General features: G+C 37.9%; 1 protein-coding gene and 1 long non-coding RNA gene across 2 annotated transcripts in view; one reads left to right on the top strand and one right to left on the bottom strand.

Moving 5' to 3' along the window:
• LOC309504937 overlaps nt 1–20714 on the top strand; it is a 414587-nt gene that overhangs the window by 48418 nt on the left and 345455 nt on the right. The window lies entirely within an intron of this gene.
• The window catches only part of tnmd (tenomodulin), a 55478-nt gene that overhangs the window by 6249 nt on the left and 28515 nt on the right, over nt 1–20714 (bottom strand). The window contains exons 3-6 of the mRNA XM_082178245.1: nt 11675–11815; nt 8607–8705; nt 2133–2292; nt 1683–1789 (exon numbers count right to left, since the gene is read on the bottom strand). Coding sequence (XP_082034371.1) covers nt 1683–1789; nt 2133–2292; nt 8607–8705; nt 11675–11815 — 507 coding nt within the window. The remainder of the gene's footprint in view (nt 1–1682; nt 1790–2132; nt 2293–8606; nt 8706–11674; nt 11816–20714) is intronic.

A 20714-nucleotide genomic window follows, 5' to 3' on the forward strand; every position in this document is an offset into this window, starting at 1 on the left:
CATAGAAAATGTTGCTTGCTTGTGTGTTTGGAGTGAAGTGCTGACATGCTTCTCTTCAAAGTAGTGTTTTTTTTTAATAATTACTACATGCAGAGCTTTACTGCCATTTGATTGGATGACAAGCGTCCAATCTAATGGACTGCAGGCTTTAAACTAGGTGAAATGCTCCAGAAGTTAAAAAAAGGGGGGTTGACATGTGATGTCCATTGTAATGGACGCAGGGTCTGAATGGGTTAATTTACTGACATTCTTAATTTTTTCCAATTACAGATGTATAAAGATACTTTTTTTGCCTCATTTTAGTATCATAAGTTTAAAGTGAATTTATCTTCTTCGGGTCCTTGACCGGAAAGTGCATCTTAAGTTCAGACTTGGGGAGGGAGGTTCAATCAGCGATCTGCAAGCCAGAATGCTTTCAGCTAGAACGCGGGGTCACAATGCCTACCATCAACAACTGCGGCAGGCGTACAAGTCTGAGATTCGACCGGACCCAATCATCAGAGGCTTATCCTCCCAATGTAGGTCAAGGACCATGATGCAATTTCTCAGTGCAGCCAGATGATAGTTATTCAGTTTGAAAGATATCCAGAGCTGTGCTGGCACACAACGCATCAGCGTGGCAGTACTGGGGAAAGGTCAGTCTCGTATATCTCAGGCCTTCTGTCACAGGAACTTTGATGATTATTTATAAAAAGTACACAACAGGGTACAGAGACCTGTAGCAAAATATGAATTCCCTCCTCGAGCTGCAGACGTCTGCCGGTGGGAGAGCAAAAAGAAGGGCTTGCGTCTAGGATCCTCTGAAAGGTCTGAGATATCTGGCTTCCCAGCAGCATCTACATGACTCCAGACTCCAATTACTGGAAGCCACATCCCCTCTGACGTTCGCAAAAGCCTTTGTTATCGCTCTGCCCACAAACACAGCCCGCCTGTGCTTAGCCTTGGAATAGGCTGGATTGGTATGTATTAACCAGCTGATTGAAGGAGAAGATTTCAAAAGCAAAAGGTGGTTTCATCTGGATTTGCTTTAATTAAATGTAACTTTGCAGTCCGTTTTGCTGGATGAGGTGGGAAGGGAAGTCGTTCCTGGACCTCTGCAGATAAATATGCCTTTTTCCCCCCACCTAAAGTTCTTTCTTTTCGCCGTCTTCTCATCCTTGCGCTCAGAGGCTAAAAGTTGCATACTAGATGGGGAGGTGTATATCGTAGGTGTGCAAAGCATTAGTGCTACGACTTCAGGATAATTAATCATTGAACATATGCTTCACTTCATGAACGCAATAAAGGACTCTCTTTGGCCGTTTGATTCTTTATGCCTTGATAATTAAAGCATGATTAATACATTTATCTATTCATTAATGAGTGACCTTGGGAGGCTGTCTTTGTACATCACTAACTTCATAAGAGAGGCATGAGAATACTGCAAAGCAAACTTGGTTCCTTTGAAGGCTAAATATCCCTCTCCATTAGCAGAAAGACATTAAGGGAGTCTTAAGTGAGCTGGCCTGATTTAAGCAGATATATAGAGCAATTTCAATGCCCTGTGGTCCACATGGTCTGTTTTAAGTTCGGAAAGGGAACTTCGATTAATGAACGATTTATACTAAAAAAGAGAGCATGACTATCCAGCTCAACCGCAGTCGAACACGCCTTTTAGTAATGAACCTCGGGCTCATACTTACATAGTCGTTTACTGGTAACTGGTCCATGACGTCCCGGGCCTGACGTGGCCCTCTTGCCTCCAGCTCTGGGGTCTCCTCCACGTCCTCTACATCATGGAACTCAGCATCTGCATCACAGAAGGAAAGACGATGATGCAGTCACGCTGCTAAACACTTGCTGCTACAAAATGGATATCGTGAAAGGCCCCTTTGATCTTCCTTAAGAACAAAAATGTAACAAGTTGGTTTCTGGCAAAATACTTCTTCAAACATGGTGTGTCATGTCCTTGATTACTTAATCAATGATTGCTTAGGACATTTCTAGAGCATTAGCCACAGAATTCTGTGTTTGAAGGGAAAGTACAAACAAACAGTGGAGAGCAAAAGAAATTACAGCCTTGACTTGGCTGTTCTGAAACCTTATTACTAGGGTTGAATTGGATTTCGAGTTGGTGAAGCCCTGTTTGTAACCTCTGAGAGGAGATGGGTGGATCCAGTGGATGGGTAGATCTTGGCAAATCTCCCAGATCCTGGAATTCAACAGGAATGTTTTGTTGGATATGGGCTCCTCAGCAGGGATCCATATCTGAGAGTCTACCATCTGAATATCCACTTCACCTGTCTCACTCACCTGTGAAAAGAAAGCACATTTGAATGCCTTATTGTGCCTGCACAAAATGCTTTGTCATAGATAGGGACGGATGATCTGACACAGATACTTGCTAGAACTTGCCAATATCGATACCAATGTCTGTTTACGTATTTTCACTGAAATGTTAGTGCTACGTTAGCTTTCGGTTTAGTATTTATTTTCATATTTCTAATAACTCTCAATAACAATTGTATAATAATATTAATACAGTATATTTTTATACTATAGTCAACATAACATTTTAGTACATTAAAACATAATGTGAGTTCCAGAAGCTTGTATCAATATTGCTTTGTCCTGTTGTGAAACATTTCCTCAAGATTTAATTAAATTTATTTAACGATAAATACGGAAGTGATTGTTAATAGACTCCATGCTGATATCTTTATTAAACATAGTTTTTATTTTTTGTGATAGGACAAAGATAAGTAATTATAGCACTCAGCTTTTTTTTTTTGGGATCATTTATTAACAACAATTATAAAATCAATTTCAACTTTTAAATAATTTGAATCATTAAACAATCATCACACAAACCCATTATAATAAATGTCACATCTACGCTTTGACTTTAATGTGAATGATGTTTCTTTGTCAAAGCCCCAGTCTGCGTTTGATTGAAGGCTGTGAGTGAAGTGTCAGCGGCGTGAGCGGTTTGTGGCTGGCTGCTTGTGTCCTTCAGCAGTTCTGCGTAAGGTAAGATAAGAAATAGTTCCTGTCTTACCTAACTTGCTAACACAGTTCGTATTTTCACTTTGGAGTCTATTTTATGCATTGATTTTTTTTTTGTGCAAAAAAATTCGAAAACTGCTAGTTTAAAAAAACACTTAGTCTAAATATTTGTACGTGGGGATCGAGAGCAAAGTACTTTCAGAAGCCCAATTGGCTTGATTGAAACTGACCCAATTCCTTCCTTATCCTCTAAACTCATTTCTGTTTGTCAGTGCTTTCTTTACTGTGCATCCTAAGTCTCGTTCACACAGCCCAAGCAAGATAAAGCTGGAGTATCTGCTTTATGCTATTGCCTTGGATCATTTCACTCCCTCTCTCCACAGCCAGGGAACAGAGAACTAACTGCTGACCATGGCAATTTTTTTTTTATTTGACCTCTCTTAAGGACCATAGCTTTACCTTCTTATGAAACAGACTTTTTTTCCCCCTAGCTGTGAAAAAGTGCCCTTTTCTGCAGACACTGGTGGTGTTGCATTTTAATTTTTACAGCAATACTTAGAAATACAGAAATATATCTGACTTTAAGATGGCTTCAAATATGTCTTCTGTGTTGGTCTATAGAAGGTTATTCAGTCCTGTAGGCACGATAAAGTTCACTGTGGTGCATCTACTCCGTCACAATTATGCAACTAATTATACAACTGATAATAATGTACTTAATTTGTTAGTTCTACAGTCCATAAGCTGTTAAGTAAATGATTATTGCTTAATGATAGCGATTACATGTCAGTGACTTAATTGAGATTTAGAAATTTAATCTAGAAAATAATCACGAGGTATATGTTTGTTTTGCTGTATAGTTATGTGTAAATAGAAGTACAAACAAACACGTTCCCTTGTTAATTAGTGCAGAGACCAGAGAAACGGCTCACATGACAAATATTTTTACAAGGTGATTTTCTCCCAGTCTAAAGCTTAATTGCACATAGTTAAGCCTGATGTAGAATCCTGAGGCTATTGTCTGAGCTACTATCATTTATATTAGGTTCCCCTCTTTCTCTTTCATTTGCTCTCCCCCTAAACCCTCTTTTTTCATCCCGTTGCTCTTGTTTTATTAGATGTCATTTTCTGTGCCATTTCTTGTTTGTTGGGAAGCGACACCGCACTGACCTGTAGCGGTTCCAGTTCTGCCTGATTAAAAGCTTCACTCTCTGCGCCTTTGAGACAGTTTCTTTGCTCCGGCCTCCTCTCTCTCAAATCACACTTAACTAATGATGACTAGGAGGACAGCCTGCATGACTCAAGCAGTGAAGGATGCTGGTTTAGCCTTAAAATTAAAACTAGGGCCAGCGGTGCAAGCAGAGCGCTTTAATTGGCCATCTCAGCTGCTCAAGCAAAGCGGGCCTTTCATATGAGTAAACAAAGGTTAGGGCACTGATCCTGCAATATTTGATCACATTTTTTGAGAAATTAGCTGTATAAGTTTAAGGGTGGTTTCTCTTGAGACATCTAAAGGTTGCAAAAGAGGCACTGAAAAGTAAAGAGCGAAGCTGAATTATGTTTTGACCAAGGGGTCAAGGTTTGGCTGGTTAGCATGGCCCAGCTGGTCGATGCTGAAATTGCACCATAAAAATGGCTCTTTAATGGCATGCAAATAAATGACAAATATTTAAAGTTGCAGTCCGCAGTTTTTCCTCTTTGTCGCCATCTCTGTTCGAAATCTGCAATTGCAGTTATTCGCGGAATTATCAACTTTGCGCGCGTTGTGCCTCGGCATGGCACAGCGCGGATGAATCCAATGTTTTGAGGAGAATGTGCGTCAATCACCGCGCCGGTGTGGATACTGTCATTCGGAATCACAGATTCTACTTTTTGGAAGTATGACCAACATAAGAATTTTCACTGGAAAATGTCGTCTGAACAAGTAAGTAGGCTATCATCCACTTTTGTTCTGCCCAACTAAGGAGAAAAAAGCATTGCAGTAAATCACGCCGATTAAATCTAACGATCGCTTATCATATCACGTCAAACCATGCAAATTATACTTTGTTCTCAAATTGTTAATGTTAACAACATCAGCATTGCGTGACTACATTTAATGCCCTTTTGATATTTATCCTTGTTTCGCATGGGCCTGGTTGCAGTCTCTTTTTTTTCTCCAAAGTCCGAAGTCTTTTGCGTTTTACAGCGGGTGAATCTCCTGGTGATTGTTGTTTGAACCTTTCTGGATCCGCCATTGAATTGATAAGTTTAATTACTAAATTACTAAACTAAATGTGATGTAAATATGTCCTGTAACTACCAAATAAACAGAAACAGCCTCGACTGAATAAGTAAGTGTGACCTCTTTCTTTTGTGAAATAGACCTAATGGTAATTACCAGAACGTTCTTATTTGATTCCCCCCAAAAATAACCAAACGGGAGCGTTAGGGGAACGCTCTGTGTTAACTGTTAACCACTTTATTCTTTGTGACTAATGTGCAATTTTGACAAAAATTTATTCAATTTGATCAATGTAGGCTTATCACTTTTTGTAAACCTGTGGTAAAACATCGATGCTTGGGTTTTAAGTATTGAAGTAAACCACAAAAATGCCAGCAAATGGTCGCTTTTATCATGTTTGTTTTGCGAGCACGCTGTTTCCAGTGATTTCTTTCTGATTAGTTTTATGGTAAAACTTCCACTTGTTGGTGAAATTATGGGTTTGTGTGCACGTTGTTCCAGAGAGGCATGTTACGGGCAGGTTTTAGTAAAGCGCTGCAGAGCTTCTGGCCCAACAGTGAAAACGCGGCTATTGTGAGGACATACATGTAATTGTCCTGTGGATCCAAAGTAATCTAACGTCACATGATATGTACACCTGATTAAAAGCTTCACTCTTTGCACCTTCTTTACCGTTTAAAAGTTTAGGGTCGGTGAGATTTTAAAATGTGTTTTTAAAGAAGTCTCTTATGCTCACCAAGGCAGCATGTAATCAATCAAAATGCAGTAAAATATATATAGAACATTATTATAAAAATAATAATTATAAAATTTTATTATAATTTAAAATAAGTGTTTTTGATATATTTTAAGTTGTAATTTGTTCCTGTGATGGCAAAACTAAAATTTCAGCAGTCGTTACTGAATTGGTCATCAAGAAACATTTATTATCAATGTTGAAAACAGTTGTGCTGCTTTTTGTGGAAACTGATACATTTTTGTTAGCATTCTTTTTATTAAAATAAAGATTAGAACATATTTGAAATATAAATCTTTTGTAACATTAAAAATGTCTTTGTTTCTCTTTTCATTGATTTAATGTATCTTTGCTGAATAAAGCATTAATTTCTTCAAAAAAAAAAAAAAGAAAAAAAAAGAAGGCTTGCTGACCTCAAACCTTTGAACAGTACTGTATGCCTCAGGTAACTGGCTCAAAACTGTTGTGTTTAGAACTGAGTACCCATGAGCAAAAGGCAGAATTCATATCATGTCCTGCAGCAGACAAGTGCCTTGAATGGGAATGCTAATGGTTAACTTTCTTTGGGCTATACCAGGGGTTTTCAGATGTTTAATGCCAAGGATCTTAATGGATTCAATTTTAATGCCAAATATGATGATTCACTTGCGATGGTCCCTCTTTCCAAAATATAATGACAGCTGTGTTGTCTTATCATGAAATTTTTTTACATTGTAAGGAGAGACTGAAACTTTTTTTCCCCTTAATGTTAAAAACTAGGACTGTGAATTGAATAAAATAGCCACTAATCAGTCTTATGATTTAGAAAAGCAGGATTATACTGCAAACATATTTCTTTCTCACCTTGCACATCCAAGTTTGGAAACCCTGGGTTTATAGGCAAAATAATTATAAAATAAATAAATACATTTTACAGTAATGCAATTAATTAATATGAACTTTTTTAAGGGAAGAAAGTATAAATAGAAATGATTTGCACAGAGTTACCAAAAGGCCAAATGAATCCTGAGACTCAAGCGCTGTGTGCGGGAAGACAGGGTGTGATTTCATCTGAGACATTTGGGCAGTTGGAGACCAGTGGGAAGTTCAGGGATTACCGCTTTCATCATTTCCCAGACTGAATAAATTGAAAATGGTAAACAAACTGGCAGAATACAATTTATGCTTGTCACCTGGTCGTGCTCGCAGGCTGCTTTATTTCCTTATCAGTGGCATGCAGTTTCTTCTTAGCCAGCATTGTCTTGTGGTGAAGCTTGTTAAGGCAGCTTGCTCTGGGACCACAGTCGCATACCCTGCGGCTCAGCTGCACTTGGAGCTAATAATATGGATTTTAACCTCTACTTCCTTAACATGCTCACAACCTTGGAAAGAATGGCCTGTTTCTCTCTCTCTCTCTCTCTCGTCCATGCACAAGTGGCCTTTGGTTTCAATAGCATCCTGATTTATCTCAGGCCTATGTATATAATCAAATCAAAGATTTAGAGAACGCAGGAATGTAAATAGACAGTTAGCAAGCCTGAATCACTCCAAGCCACATTCATGTAAAGCCCACAGCTCGCATTTTTAGCATTTTACACTTCTTAGTCTGTTTATCCAATAAATGAGTGATCATTTGTGTAAATGTTCTCCTGGTTAGCTGTGTCTTTATAGTATGAACAGCTTGCTCCATCTTTCACCATGTGTCCCCGTCCCCCCTCGAGAACCAGGCGCATCGCTCGCTCTCTTTCCGTCCTCCCTCTCTCTCCAGCCCCACTGCTTCAGCCCTGGCCAACTCTGATTGATTTCACATCTGTGAAATAAAGCTTTGCCGAAAAATCTAATTAGGTTTCACAATGAGCAAAAAAAAAGGAGAAATGGCAGCGACATATGGCGTTTGCTTCGCAATTAGTATCTGTAAACATGGATTAGACATTAAAACGATGAGGGAGAGAACATGCAGGCTGTTTCTGCCTATAATACCTTCTGTTCCAAAAGTCAAAGAGGATGTCTGGGAACTTGCGACAACAATACATCAATGTGTTTTTAATACAAATCAGAGAGGCGTGCCACTTTGCTGCACACCCCATTTTCAATATGAACTGCGATGGAAAGAGTTTGGCGCATGTGAAACCGCTTGCCATTCTCCATGACACCGATAAATTGGATGTTTGATTGATAGAATTTCGCCCATCACTCTTGCAGAGCATCACAGACAGCCATTAGAGCAGGAGAACAGAGATGAATCACTTCAGCCCTGAGTCAAGTGAAATTTACGGAGCAAACATCTTCAAATACCATTTTAATGGCTTACCTTTCCCAAGGACCCCTCTCTCTCTCTCCTTAAGGCTATTTGGGCTGAGGCTTCAGAGGAGATGATTAAAAATTAATATTAGTTCAGGATTGACAGCAGACACCATTTGATGTGTGCCACAAAGGGGTTATAGGATTGTGGACTTTCAGATGGATTCATGGCCACAGGAGACCCAAGTTTATACTTTTGTGTGAGATGCTGGAGGGAATGATGGTGGGGGTGGGTTGGGGTTGTTGGTTAGTTGGATTGTGGATGGTGGTGTTTGAGTATGTTTCATTTTCACAGTCTGATGAGCTGCAAAATTCATGATGTTTTCGCCCTGTTTTAAGGGAGCAAATTGCTTAAAGATCTGTTTAGTGAGATTAGAATACCTCTACGTCGATGGTCTTTGAGTCCAGCTTCGGCAGCTCCTTGGTTTGAGTCCTGATGTAACATCTCTGGTGCTTGGCAAAACGGATTCCCATGATGCCCTTGAATGTCACAGATAATAATGAATGTTTATTAGCAGTTCACTTCAAATACTCTCTGACACACAAAGCTTTTACAGCACAGCACAGATATAGCGAATGCTATACAGTAACTAATGCAACAGGAATCATTTCCTAGCCAATTCAAGATTACGGGTCTACAACCCCAGGCAATATAGAGAGGTATACCGCCGAAGCCATGATTATATGTAGGCAAAACCCATTGATTTGCAGTACTTATGGTCTGTGTTGCGAAGCTAATCTGTTTGGTGAAGTGAGGAGCTATTTTCCTGAAAGCCACAGCTGATGGTCTGCCATACAGAATTTGTTGCTTTACACTTGAAAAGAGAAAAACCCATTTTAGCAGGAGCATCTGAAGAAAGTTCTCAGTGCTTTACTGTCTGAAAGTAGTCTTCGAAGGGAAATAAAGGCTATCGTGTTACAGACTCTTCACTCGGAAGGATAAAAACAATATCTCCCAGCATTCGGGAATACATTATGTAATCCACAGTTGCTCTCGTTTAGCTGTTGTAGCATAAGAAAACTGAGAGCGAGTATGATGCTGACTTATTTCTGCAGTATTAACGAAAGCATCTTTTGTAAATCCATGTGTTTGTGCTTTCATAACTAATGTTAGACTGCATGCTAATAATTGTCATTTTCACCTAAGCTCACCGGTTAGTAAAAAAAACGGTTATGAGAGGAGTGCATTGTTGGTGCCGAAAATCATTGTGACAAATTGCTCTTCAATTCCTGTTAATGGCTTGCTTTTGCATGCAAGAAGGACCTATCTCTTGATGAAATGCGTTTATTGCTGAGCCTGGTCAACTGGAAAATGGAGAGACTCTTTATTACAAGGATAAAAAATAGGAAAAGAATGTCATTTAAGGAAGAGTGTTGAAGTACAGCTTTGCCATTAGCCAGATTAAATGTGTGCACGCACTGAGAAATTATTCGAATGGAAGCAATGAATGATGCAATTGTCAGAGGGCAAAGAAGCACTGCTCCAATCATTGGCACATTGCTTGCATGTAGATGCCCAGTTATTGGTTTGAGAGACAACAAATACTGCTTCTTGAATGCAGGTGAAGTCAAGGGCTGGCGCTAAACCGAATTAGCACCAAAGAATCGCTGTTAACAACATTACTAGATCTAGGATCAGACTTAATCTGTGTCTGGGAAGCTGACCCTGGCAGTATACTGTTTCTGTATTAGGATGTTGTAAACGGACTTTGACTTTGTTAAGAAATTCCCCCTGCATCTTTACTGACCTCTTTTATCATCAAATGGGCAGTAAGATAGCTCATCTTGTCTTCCTGTAGGACAAACTAATCATTGTTATTCTCCACACTGATGGACAGAGACGGTGAGTATTGGCAAAATCATTTAAACCCTTGCTCTCAGCCACTTTTGTAACTACTTTTTACAAGACTACAACGATTAGAGAAAAATGTGCCATTTATACATTACGAAATACTTTTGCTTTATTTTCCAGCTCTTTTGCAGTTAGGTATGTGTTGAAGGTCATTTCCACCTCAGATTTTTTTTTTTTAAATGATTGAATTTAAAGTTTAAAATAATAAACTTAAGTCACACTGACTTTATCAAAGTTACAAGAGACAAAGTTGTGCAATTGTTGAGATATAGAATCACGTATAGCATACAGTTAAGATTTTTAAATGTTTTTTTTTTATTTTTTTACGGTTAGTAAGGCTGCATTTATTTGATTTATTTGATTTATTTAATTTATGCATTTATTTGATTTGATTTAAAATACAGTAATACATAAAAAATATTATTACAATTTAAAATAACCGTTTACTTTAATGTAGCCTATTTTAAAATGTATTTTATTCCTGTGATGGCAACATCACTCTAGTCTTCAGTGTCACATGATTCTTCAGAAATCATTATAAGATGCTTATTTGTTGCTCAAGAAACATGTGTAACATAACATAACAGTGATCATTTCTTTCAGGATCCTTTAGTAAATATAATCTTTAAAAGAACAGCATATTAGAACAGCAAATTATTTAAAATAGAAATGTTTTATGACAAAATAAAAGTCTTTAGTGTCACTTTTGATCAATTTAATGAATCCTTTCTGAATATGAAATACTTAATATTTATAAATAAAAGATGAATACAAAACTTACTGACCCCAAGGCTTTGAACAATGTGATTCCTGGACAATAATAAAAAAAAGTAATTCACTGGTACCTTGCATTGCCGTAAAATATATTGCTGGATTATTCCCTTTTCTCAAGCTGAAGGACACTTTATGGCAGTCTATGTGATATGTCTCCTTGGCTTTCCCTATAAGCTGCTGTTGTGGAATTCTCATTATTACTTGTAAGTTTCTGGAGGACACTCTGAGAACTTGACTAAAACAATAGAGAAAGGATTTTGCTTGTGTTTCTGTTGGCATCACCACTGCATTTCCATTCATGTGCTGTAGCCTTCAGGCTCTATGGAGATGGTTTGTAGTTTTAGTGTGTGTAATGACTTGCAACATCCCTCCTTCACAAAAATCAATTCAAAAGTCTGCCCTGAGCCAGAAGTTGCAAGAAGTGCGGAAGAGGGCTCGGAGCTCAAACTCCCCTTTCATTTATATCAACAAGTGATTTGAATGATTTTACCTATTCTCTTGTTTTCTGCTTTCCCATGGCAATGCCTTGAATGAAACTAATCTGCTTTGTGGCTTTGCTCCACTGACCATTGTAATTTAGAAAGAAGATGGGGCCAACAACAAGTGTGTCTGAATGCTGATGCAAGATGTCATCGCTGCCAGTTTGCTTTTGCTTAGCACAGTGCTTTTCGGAGATTCAATATCATCAGTCTGAGAGAAAAAGAAAAACGCTCTGTCTGTATTTTGACAGCAGTTCCTAGGCTGAGTCTCAGATTGCAGGAATGTGAGCTGAATCTATCACATCACAATGAAAATATTTCACTTGTATGTCATAAACCCTTACATTTTTGAAGTCATGCACCTCCAGGACCTCGTCTGTGCCATTTCCCATTCTGAAGATCTCGATGCGTTGCGCTGGATGGATTTCCATCATGCTCTCAGTCTCCATTCCATCCAGCACAGCTTTATACTGATGATCATATACCTGTTTAGACACATACAACCCAACATACAGAATTAAAAACACAGTGCCACTAAAATATCCAATCAGAAACAATACCATGTCCCATTCAAAACTGTAGTAAATGGATTTTATTGCATGAGATAAAATATCAAGTAACATCTACAAACAAATTATGCTAGAGATTTTCTCAGAGCCCCTAAAGGGATGGTGATGGAGGAAAAAATAAATGTCATTGCTTTTGAGCAAACGTTTTTTCTTTTTTTCTTGGGTGATCGTATAACTTCTCATATCTCATATTTTTTCCCTTTAGGTGCCTAGTACAGAGATAAATTAACTTTTTATTTTATTTTTATAATTACTTTTAGTCTATTGGTGTCAGTACCTTTTAGTGGATGTATGAAGTCAATTCTTGTTAAGTTCACACAGGTGTACTAGCAGAAAAGACGTGTAGTTCATCACATTAACTATGGACGTGTTTCACAAAAATGGTCCATGATAGAAATTAATTTGTAATACTAAGAAATAGTAAGAGTATTAAGGAAAGCAAAGGCAGATTTTTTTTAATCACAATTATTGAAAATGTTCATGGTAACTCAAAAACAATATGGAGACAGATTAAAAAACTGATTGGTCAAAACAATATTAAAACAAGTCAATTTTACAGAGCCCAATTGATGTGGCACAGGCCCTTAATCACTATTTTATTGAGTCAGTGGATAAAATAGCTCAAAGTTTCACAGCACAACAACCTTATTTACAAACAATTAATGCTAGTGAGACAGTCTTGGTATTAAGACTAGTAACTAAGTTAGAGGTTGAAAGAGTAGTCATGTCTCTGAAGTCCTCAAGGGCTAAGGATATTTATGGTATGGACACACTTTTACTGAAACAAATTAGTTATTCAATAGTTAACCCTCTAACACATATTATTCATATTTCATTAGATCAAGGGATATTCCCTAATTCTTGGAAACCAGCGGTTGTGGCTCCCATATTTAATGGAGGCGACCCTCGTTTAACTTGTAATTATAGGCCCATCCAACGCTATCTCACGACCAATTCGTACGAATTCGTACGAATGATAAAAAGTTGGCTAATTCGTACTAATTCGTACGACCTCACTCGTACGAATTTGTACGATTTGTCTAAACCCACGTGATGGGTAGGTTTAGGGGCGGGGTCAGGGGTAGGTCATTCGTATGAATTCATACGAATTGGCCAATTCGTAAAATATGTACGATTTTGCAAAAATCACTAATTCGTACGAGTCAGGTCGTATGAATTCGTACGAATAAGCCACTTCGTAGAATTTTTACGTTTTCCCGTGAGATCGGGCTGGCCCATCAGAGTCCTACCTACAATATCAAAGGTTTTTGAAAAACTGGTGGCCAAACAAATTATTGATCATCTTAATAATTTACAATTACAATTGATGCAATTTGGTTTTAGGGTAAATCATTCAACAGAAACTACAACATGTTACTTTAAAGAAAAGGTAAAGGCATTAATGAATAAAGGTGGAGTGGTAGGGGCTGTATTTGATTTACAAAAAGCATTTGATACTGTAAACCATAATAATCTTTTGTATAAACTACTCAATTTAAAATTTTCAGTAGATTTAGTAAATTTAATTAAATCTTACCTTTTTTTCCAGTTCTCAATTAGTAAAAAATGATCATTTTAAATCTAAATTATTATGTCTATCAACTGGTGTTCCACAAGGGTCCATACTGGGCCCAATTCTCTTTAGCATGTATATTAATGATTTACCCATGGTGTGTCAACAATGTAATATCCTAATGTATGCTGACGATACAGTCATTTTTACAAAATGCAGAAGAGGTTGCAAAAAAGTTGACAGATGTCACGGCAAAAGTTACATCCTGGCTTAATCAGAGTTATCTGAAATTAAATGTGTCAAAAACAGTCTGTATGTTCTTTTCTAAAGGACATAGTGCTGATATAAAGAAGGATATTTTTTTATTCCGGAAGAGAGATTACAGGTTGTTTCAGAATGTAAGGGGTACATCTGGACAAACAAGCACTTAAAATTTTAGATATACTATTTAGTTTTCATCATTGTCACATTTTAAATAAGTACAACTTGTTTAGCTTGGAAAATCTCATTGACTTTTAAAAATGGTTGTTTTCATAAGATTATGGTTTAGCTCCTCCTCCTCTGGCTGATCTTATTAAATTGAAATATTTTGAAAACAGAGTAACTAGAGGTGCAATTGAACGGATTATATAATTCCACGTAGGAAAACTTCCTTTGGCCTAATAAGATCTGGCAAAGGGACTACCGATGAAAACTAGCGTTCAGGCTAATTTGGGTACATTTACATTCATGAATGTTGATTAATGTACACTGTCCCTTTTCTAAATAAATAAATAAAACGTTTGAAAACCAGAAAGTGTCTATGATTAATATACTTTAATAAATTATTAAAATAAATATTTATTTATTTATTTTTATCTTTGTGTCATTTTTAACAAACCTACCATTTAAACCCTAAAAAAACCTTTATAAAATGTTTTGTTTAAGATAAACAATATAGTATATGGTATTTTGTTAAATATAATGCAGTGCCATTCATACTTTTTAAGTGCCCACAAGATCATGTTGTATCTAGGAAGTAGATTTAGGACGTCTCTCTTCTAGCTAACTTCCCTCTTCATGCTTCTCTCTCCTCCACTCCCCACACCCCCCCTTCATGTGCACGTGCACTAACCCCCCAATCCCCACCCCCAAATCATTCTTGTCGGTTATTGGCTGGAACACTGTTTGTTATGTTTCGTGGTCCAGGTTGGGCCAGTTTGTTTTTCTTGCCGTTTGTGGTGCCTGGGCTGTCTACAGAGACCGTGTTTTTTTACAGTGTGTTCAGGGGACAGGCAGTTAGCGGATAGTGAGGAGATGTTTGCTGGATGTGACAAAAAAAATGTTGGCCTAAAAAATGCGTGACATCGCTTAGAGCACCTTTAATATTAATTTGTCCAAGAACCATAGCCAGTCAGTGCAGACGTTTGCTCTGGCTTGACTGGGAGCATGACTACATCCTCTATTAATGGATGCGATCTGGTAGTTGCGCTTAGTTGCCATATGTATGCTTCAAGTATAGACTCAACAAATGTCTGAATTGTCTGAGGTCTCGGATGGCTTTCCCCTGTTGCCGGGCCTCGCAGCGCTGCTGTTTATCTCAGCGCTTTCTTAAATGCTTTTTTTGGGCATGCATGGGTGGCTCCTCTCTGTCTACAAAAATGATTCATGCCCACCAGCCAAAAACCCTGCTATTAATATTTATGTGTGTGTTGTGTTATGATGAGAAATTACTCTGCTGAACTCACCCTCATCTGTCTCAGTAGCATTTCTGAGTAATATGTTATGCTTAGACGTAAAGCAAAAGATGCACACGCACAAATATAATACTACATTAAGATAAATGTCACAAATCAATGTGTTTTCTGATTATTAAAGTGCTTTATGCAGTGTAGCATAGAGCAGTAAAACACATCATTTAATATCGACTTGCCTCTGTTGTGGAGAGTTTATTGAAATTAGCTTGAAAGTAACTTCTGCACAAATCAGAATTTGCATTCATCCATATACAAAGAGGAAGTTATAGACATAAGCATGTGAGTGTGGTTATAGAATAACTGATTGGACTACAGTGTGTTGTAAAGACAACAAAATATAGAATTTTCCAATACTGATAGGGGATGCTTTATTCTTGCAGTTTGAGGGGCTAATTTTGTTCTGTTGATGATATATTGATTGAAATGACTTTCAGTCTGTCTGTTTATCTCACAAAGTTATTAAATAACTTTAGAAGACTTGGAATATAGTGGACTATAGTCATATGTGTCTATGTTTAAGTTACTGTTTAAAGGTATTTTGGATTATTTTTGAAAAGTGACAACCCCAGTTGCCATTCATTTTCATTATATGGAAATGAGCAGTCGATATATACTTCAGAAATTCTCCTTTTGTGTTCCACAGAAGAAAGAAAGTCATTTAGGTTTGGAATGACATGAGGGTGAGTAAATAATGACAGTTTTCATTTTTGGGGGAACTATTCCTTTAAGAAGATGATCAAGAGTTAATACGCTGATTTCACGCAGCTGTTATTTTGAAATGGAAAGCGAGGCTCCGGTGGGAAGAAAACCGGAAGTGTCGCCTTTAATCACAGGAGAGTCGTGAATGCGATGGCGTATTGTTGTGTTTAATGATGGTGTGTCAATTCTAAAAATGTACATACATTTCTTTCATACTTTAGACTATATACAGTGAAATTCATTTATAAATAAAATATTTTTTTTATATATAATTCAGAATGTAAAAAAAGAAGCAGGAATGAACTATATATATATCCTATATTGAATATTAACATCCAATAGTGTAAATCGCGGCAGCAGCTTCAGGTTGGTAATCCAAGGCATTGTTGTTTATCTTTACTTCCGGGGTTCTTCCCACCTGAGCCTCACTTTCGATTTCAAAATGGCGGCTGCGTGAAATCAGCGTATGAACTGGTTGTCCTATGAAGGTCCTTATCGATGTCAATCCAGCTTGAAACTTCTGTAGGCGTTCGTATTGATTAAAAATCACAGAGCTTTTTAACCCCCCCTTCCCTTTTTTGTTGTTATTGCTCTCCTGTTTTATGACAAACCTCACAGGACCTTTTTGCCTATACTTTGTGCTTTGTTGAATCCAAGTGACCCGAAAAGATGACAAAAGAGGCTAGATATTACTAAGAAATAATGATAATAAAAGTAAATTTGCTCTCAGCACTACTGCAGAGTATGGGGTTCAAGCACTCCATTATGAAGATACTTTGAGCATTGCATTGATTCGCGTGATACAATGTTTGCTTTTTCAAATTTCAACACTCAATAAGCCTTCGGTGATCATGCAAATGCCTGGCATGTTTAAATATTATACAATTTAACCATTATCATGCCATAGTTTTCACAGAACATATTAAAACTATTGCAAATGGAGGTGACATTATTACAATGTTAATAAATATAAAATAACTGTTTTAAATAGGCATATCAGTGTAAGATGTTCAGTTAGTGTGATTAAAGGCATATGATAAAAAAAATACAATTAAATTAACATAATTAATCATGCCCCCTGATCCCTGATTCAGACTTCTGTTTAATCAAATAGAAATATAACAAATAATGCTATGATTTTTTGTAATGTATATGCAATGCTTTAAATTGCTTCAATCATCTCATGTCTTTGAATGAATTCAATTTGAGGGATTTTCTCAGTAAATATTGATATTTTCCAGTGATTCTCAACCTTGTTTCTCTAAGGCCCTCCACATGTAGTAATACTCTGATATTATTACAATCAGTAGTAAAAAATGATTAACTGTGATTTATTTTTAATTCCAGAAGTTTCAAGAACTGTTCTTCATTAAAAATAACAGCTGTTGAGGGGACAAATTAAATTAAGATATGTGTTTCCATGCTGGATTAATTTTAAGTGATGACTTAAAAATGACTTAAAGTCTTGTGGCTCATTAATTGGAATGTCATGTAATTAATTTAATTATTATTATTTTAAATTGATTGACAGTCCTAGTTTTAAAATAAATTTCAACTTGTCCTTTGCTTCATGTCACTATTTCCTATGTTCCATGTTTTTGCCCACAATATTGATTCGCTTAGTTGGTCTCAAAACAGAAAAAAGGAAAAAAAAGAAAGAAAAGAAAAAAGCTTTATTACAGGACAGAGAAAATGTAATATTGTATCCCTTGGAGATCATAAGAATGTACTGGCAGGTTCAGGGGCTGCTCATGATATATTGTTAAAATCGTCCCTTGTGCCTAGGCCTTGAGCTCTCAATTCCTGCTAAACTCATTACTTTATAAAAGAGGCATTTGAGAAACACAGTCTTTTGTTTACATTTTTGCAGGTATGTCATGTGTCCACCACAGGAGCTTTTCAGACTTATGATGCTCTACACATTGAGAATTCACGTGGGTTACCCAGTAATCTACTTTCCAGTGATGCCACCTGGCTTCAATATACTTCAAGTACTCATGATAGATAACACGTGGAGAAGTTTTCAGAGTTCTCGTTTACTTATTTTCATCTGCTGCATGTCTGATCTCTAAAGTGGCTCTTGTCATGCAGCATACAGAGACTTTCAGGAGAGACCCACCCCGAGGAGAATTAATAACAGACTAGGAAGCCAATGAAGTCTGAGTGTTTTGCATCATCGTGCCCTACTGGTCCCCTGAGGACGTGCGTTAAAGGTCGTCCAGACACTGTCACAGGTGAGTGGAGGAGAGAGGCTAGTATGCTCATGACAGCGTGTCCCCTTGTTGTCCTTAAGGGCCTAGAGATATGACCGCCCGTCAGAGCACAACATGATGGCTGTCATTCAGAAGTGAGACGATGACTTCACTTGTGTCCTTACCCTGCTGAGACGTACCAGGGTCAGTAGCACCGCCATGTTGCCAGCCTGTCTGTGGCTGAATAAATTCGGGTAATTGAGTTGTTTTTCAGTGTGTGCCTCAGGAATATCCATATTCCTTTCAGAATTGCTATTTTATTTCTGTGCATTATGGGTTTGGTGTTGTTCTAGATGTACAAAGTGAGAGAAAAAATCCATCAGACTCGAGGGCTGACAGATGCCACCCAACAAAATAAACACTAACTGGCTTTCAGTCAGCACTGAAATGTAGTACTTTGACGCAGAAAGTATGAGTACAGCTGTAGATATTGTTCTGGTTTGGTTGAAATACGTGAATCACCTGCAGGGTGTGCGTTCGTCTCTTCTCCTCTGCTTCTCTCCAGCAACCCCACTCTCCACATGCTCCCTGCACTCCCGCAAATGATGATTTAACAACTACTATTCACATGGGTAGTCACATGAGCAGAGCAAATTCCTCCCTAAAGGGTTGAGCTCCCCTCTGAAATGTTGCTATAAGAGGAGTTTTTTCCCCCTATCTTTCCTATCTCTTTTTTTTCCACTTTTTTTTAGGAGGGGGGAGAAAAAGTAAATTTTTCTTACATATTCAAAACGAATACAGCTGCAACTGTCACAACAGCCCCCATAGCAACACTGCCACTTTTACAACCTATTTCCTTCGGTTTCTTTTGCCTTAAGGAAAATTAAAGACACCCTTCATTCGATCGACAGCTTGGCTTTCATCTCATAGAAAAGATGAAGAGACACTAGTGTATGAGCTATAATGAAAGCTGGATTCTCTAAAAAATGAGACACCCTAAAGAAAGAAAGAAAGAATAAAGAAACTCCAGGGTATATTGCTGGAAAATGAAGATCCCCTCAGGAAATAACTTCTCCAGATCAGTTGGAGACAGCGGTGCAGATGGCATTCACATGTGCTCAATGCATGTCAAAAGCCACTGTGTGAGCTACTGTGTAGTTATTATTCTAGGAATTAAATGATATTCTCATTTCAACGTGCGCTAAAGATAACAATTCGCCCATTGATGGGCTCTTCATTACCGCCCTGATCTGGTCTGACTCCATTTTATCTGCCCTGAATGGTGCAGATAACAGCGGGTTCATTTCCATCACAGGTTCATCTCTATGAAATGCAAATGTCTTTCCCGTTCCATTTATTTCTCCCATCAAAAGCCTCAGATTTCAGGTATTAGCCGCAGACCTCTCACTATGTTTGTGTTTGGTTTGGGGACAAAGGCAAATATGATTTTTTTTTTTTTTTTGCTGTTCAGAGACAAAGGAATTATAGAAGCAGACACCGATGACAAGGCTTGTCAGGCTGTATGACTATTACAGTTAAGATAAATGCGAAGGGAATGCTTTCAGGGCTGCCAGATGCATTTAGCACAGCATCTGGAGATGTCCGATGAAGACAAGCAGTTGCTTTCTCGACAGCCGCCTATTTTGAAAATGGAATAAAATGATGGTCACTAGCTAATAGGTGACATTTATTCCTCAAGGAGCACCATTCGCTTTCTTTGTCAGGTTATAGTTTATCATCTTAAGAAATACTATCAAAGGTTGGTCTACATCTGGCTAAATTGGGAGGTCTCAATATATTTGTAGCCTAGCAGCAATGCTAACCCGCAAAGGTCTTGTTTGTTCAAATGAAAGGCCCAGCATCAAAAGCACGTCTGAAAATAATGGCTACCTCAGATGAGACTTTAAAAAACATGCCGTGAAAATACACGAGGTTGTTATTATGGTATGTTTAATTACAGCCATTTACATAAGGAAAAGAGGCCAAGAGCATCTTGTTTTTAAGGCTCTTTTGTGCCTCGTTCAGTTCTTATTATAACTCTGTCAACAGCAGAGTTAAAATCAACTTTTGCTTCACCCGAAGCCACAGCGAACTATTAAAAATAGAAGTGAGCTCCCTTGCGGACATTTTGGATGCAGAACAGAAGGGATATGAATCACTGCTTGTCTATAACTAGCTACGTTTAATGTGCACCACAAATAATAAACAATGGAGAGTGGGCTGGCACTCATCGCAGTACAAATCACATTAGTGGACGCATAGTGATGCAGTAATCCAGAACATATTTCTTAATGCTGTGTACCGTCTGATGCAGACAATACAAATGTAATAACTCACACGGTATACTTCACATCTTAGGCACTGTAAATTGTTCAATTGACTTAAAATGCCTCTTTATAGCTAGAACTGAACTCTCAGTGGAATTTTAAATGCATAATTGCAAGCAATTATAGAGAAGGAATTTCAGCAGCTCAATTGTTTGAGAGCTGCAAGCTCATTCCTCTATACTTATACTCCAGAGGTTCACTGAGAATTCCTTCACAGGCGAGGGCCTCACCACGAAGGGAGTGCAATGACCCATTTTCTCCACCCGGATCCCCTGCGAGTCTCGATCGTTTGCCACGTATGACCACCTTGCCGTGGTAGACTCGCATCTGCAGCTGCTTTTAATTTGC

This window comes from Leuciscus leuciscus, assembly GCF_965113295.1.
Source record: "Leuciscus leuciscus genome assembly, chromosome: 8".
NCBI lineage: Eukaryota > Metazoa > Chordata > Actinopteri > Cypriniformes > Leuciscidae > Leuciscus > Leuciscus leuciscus.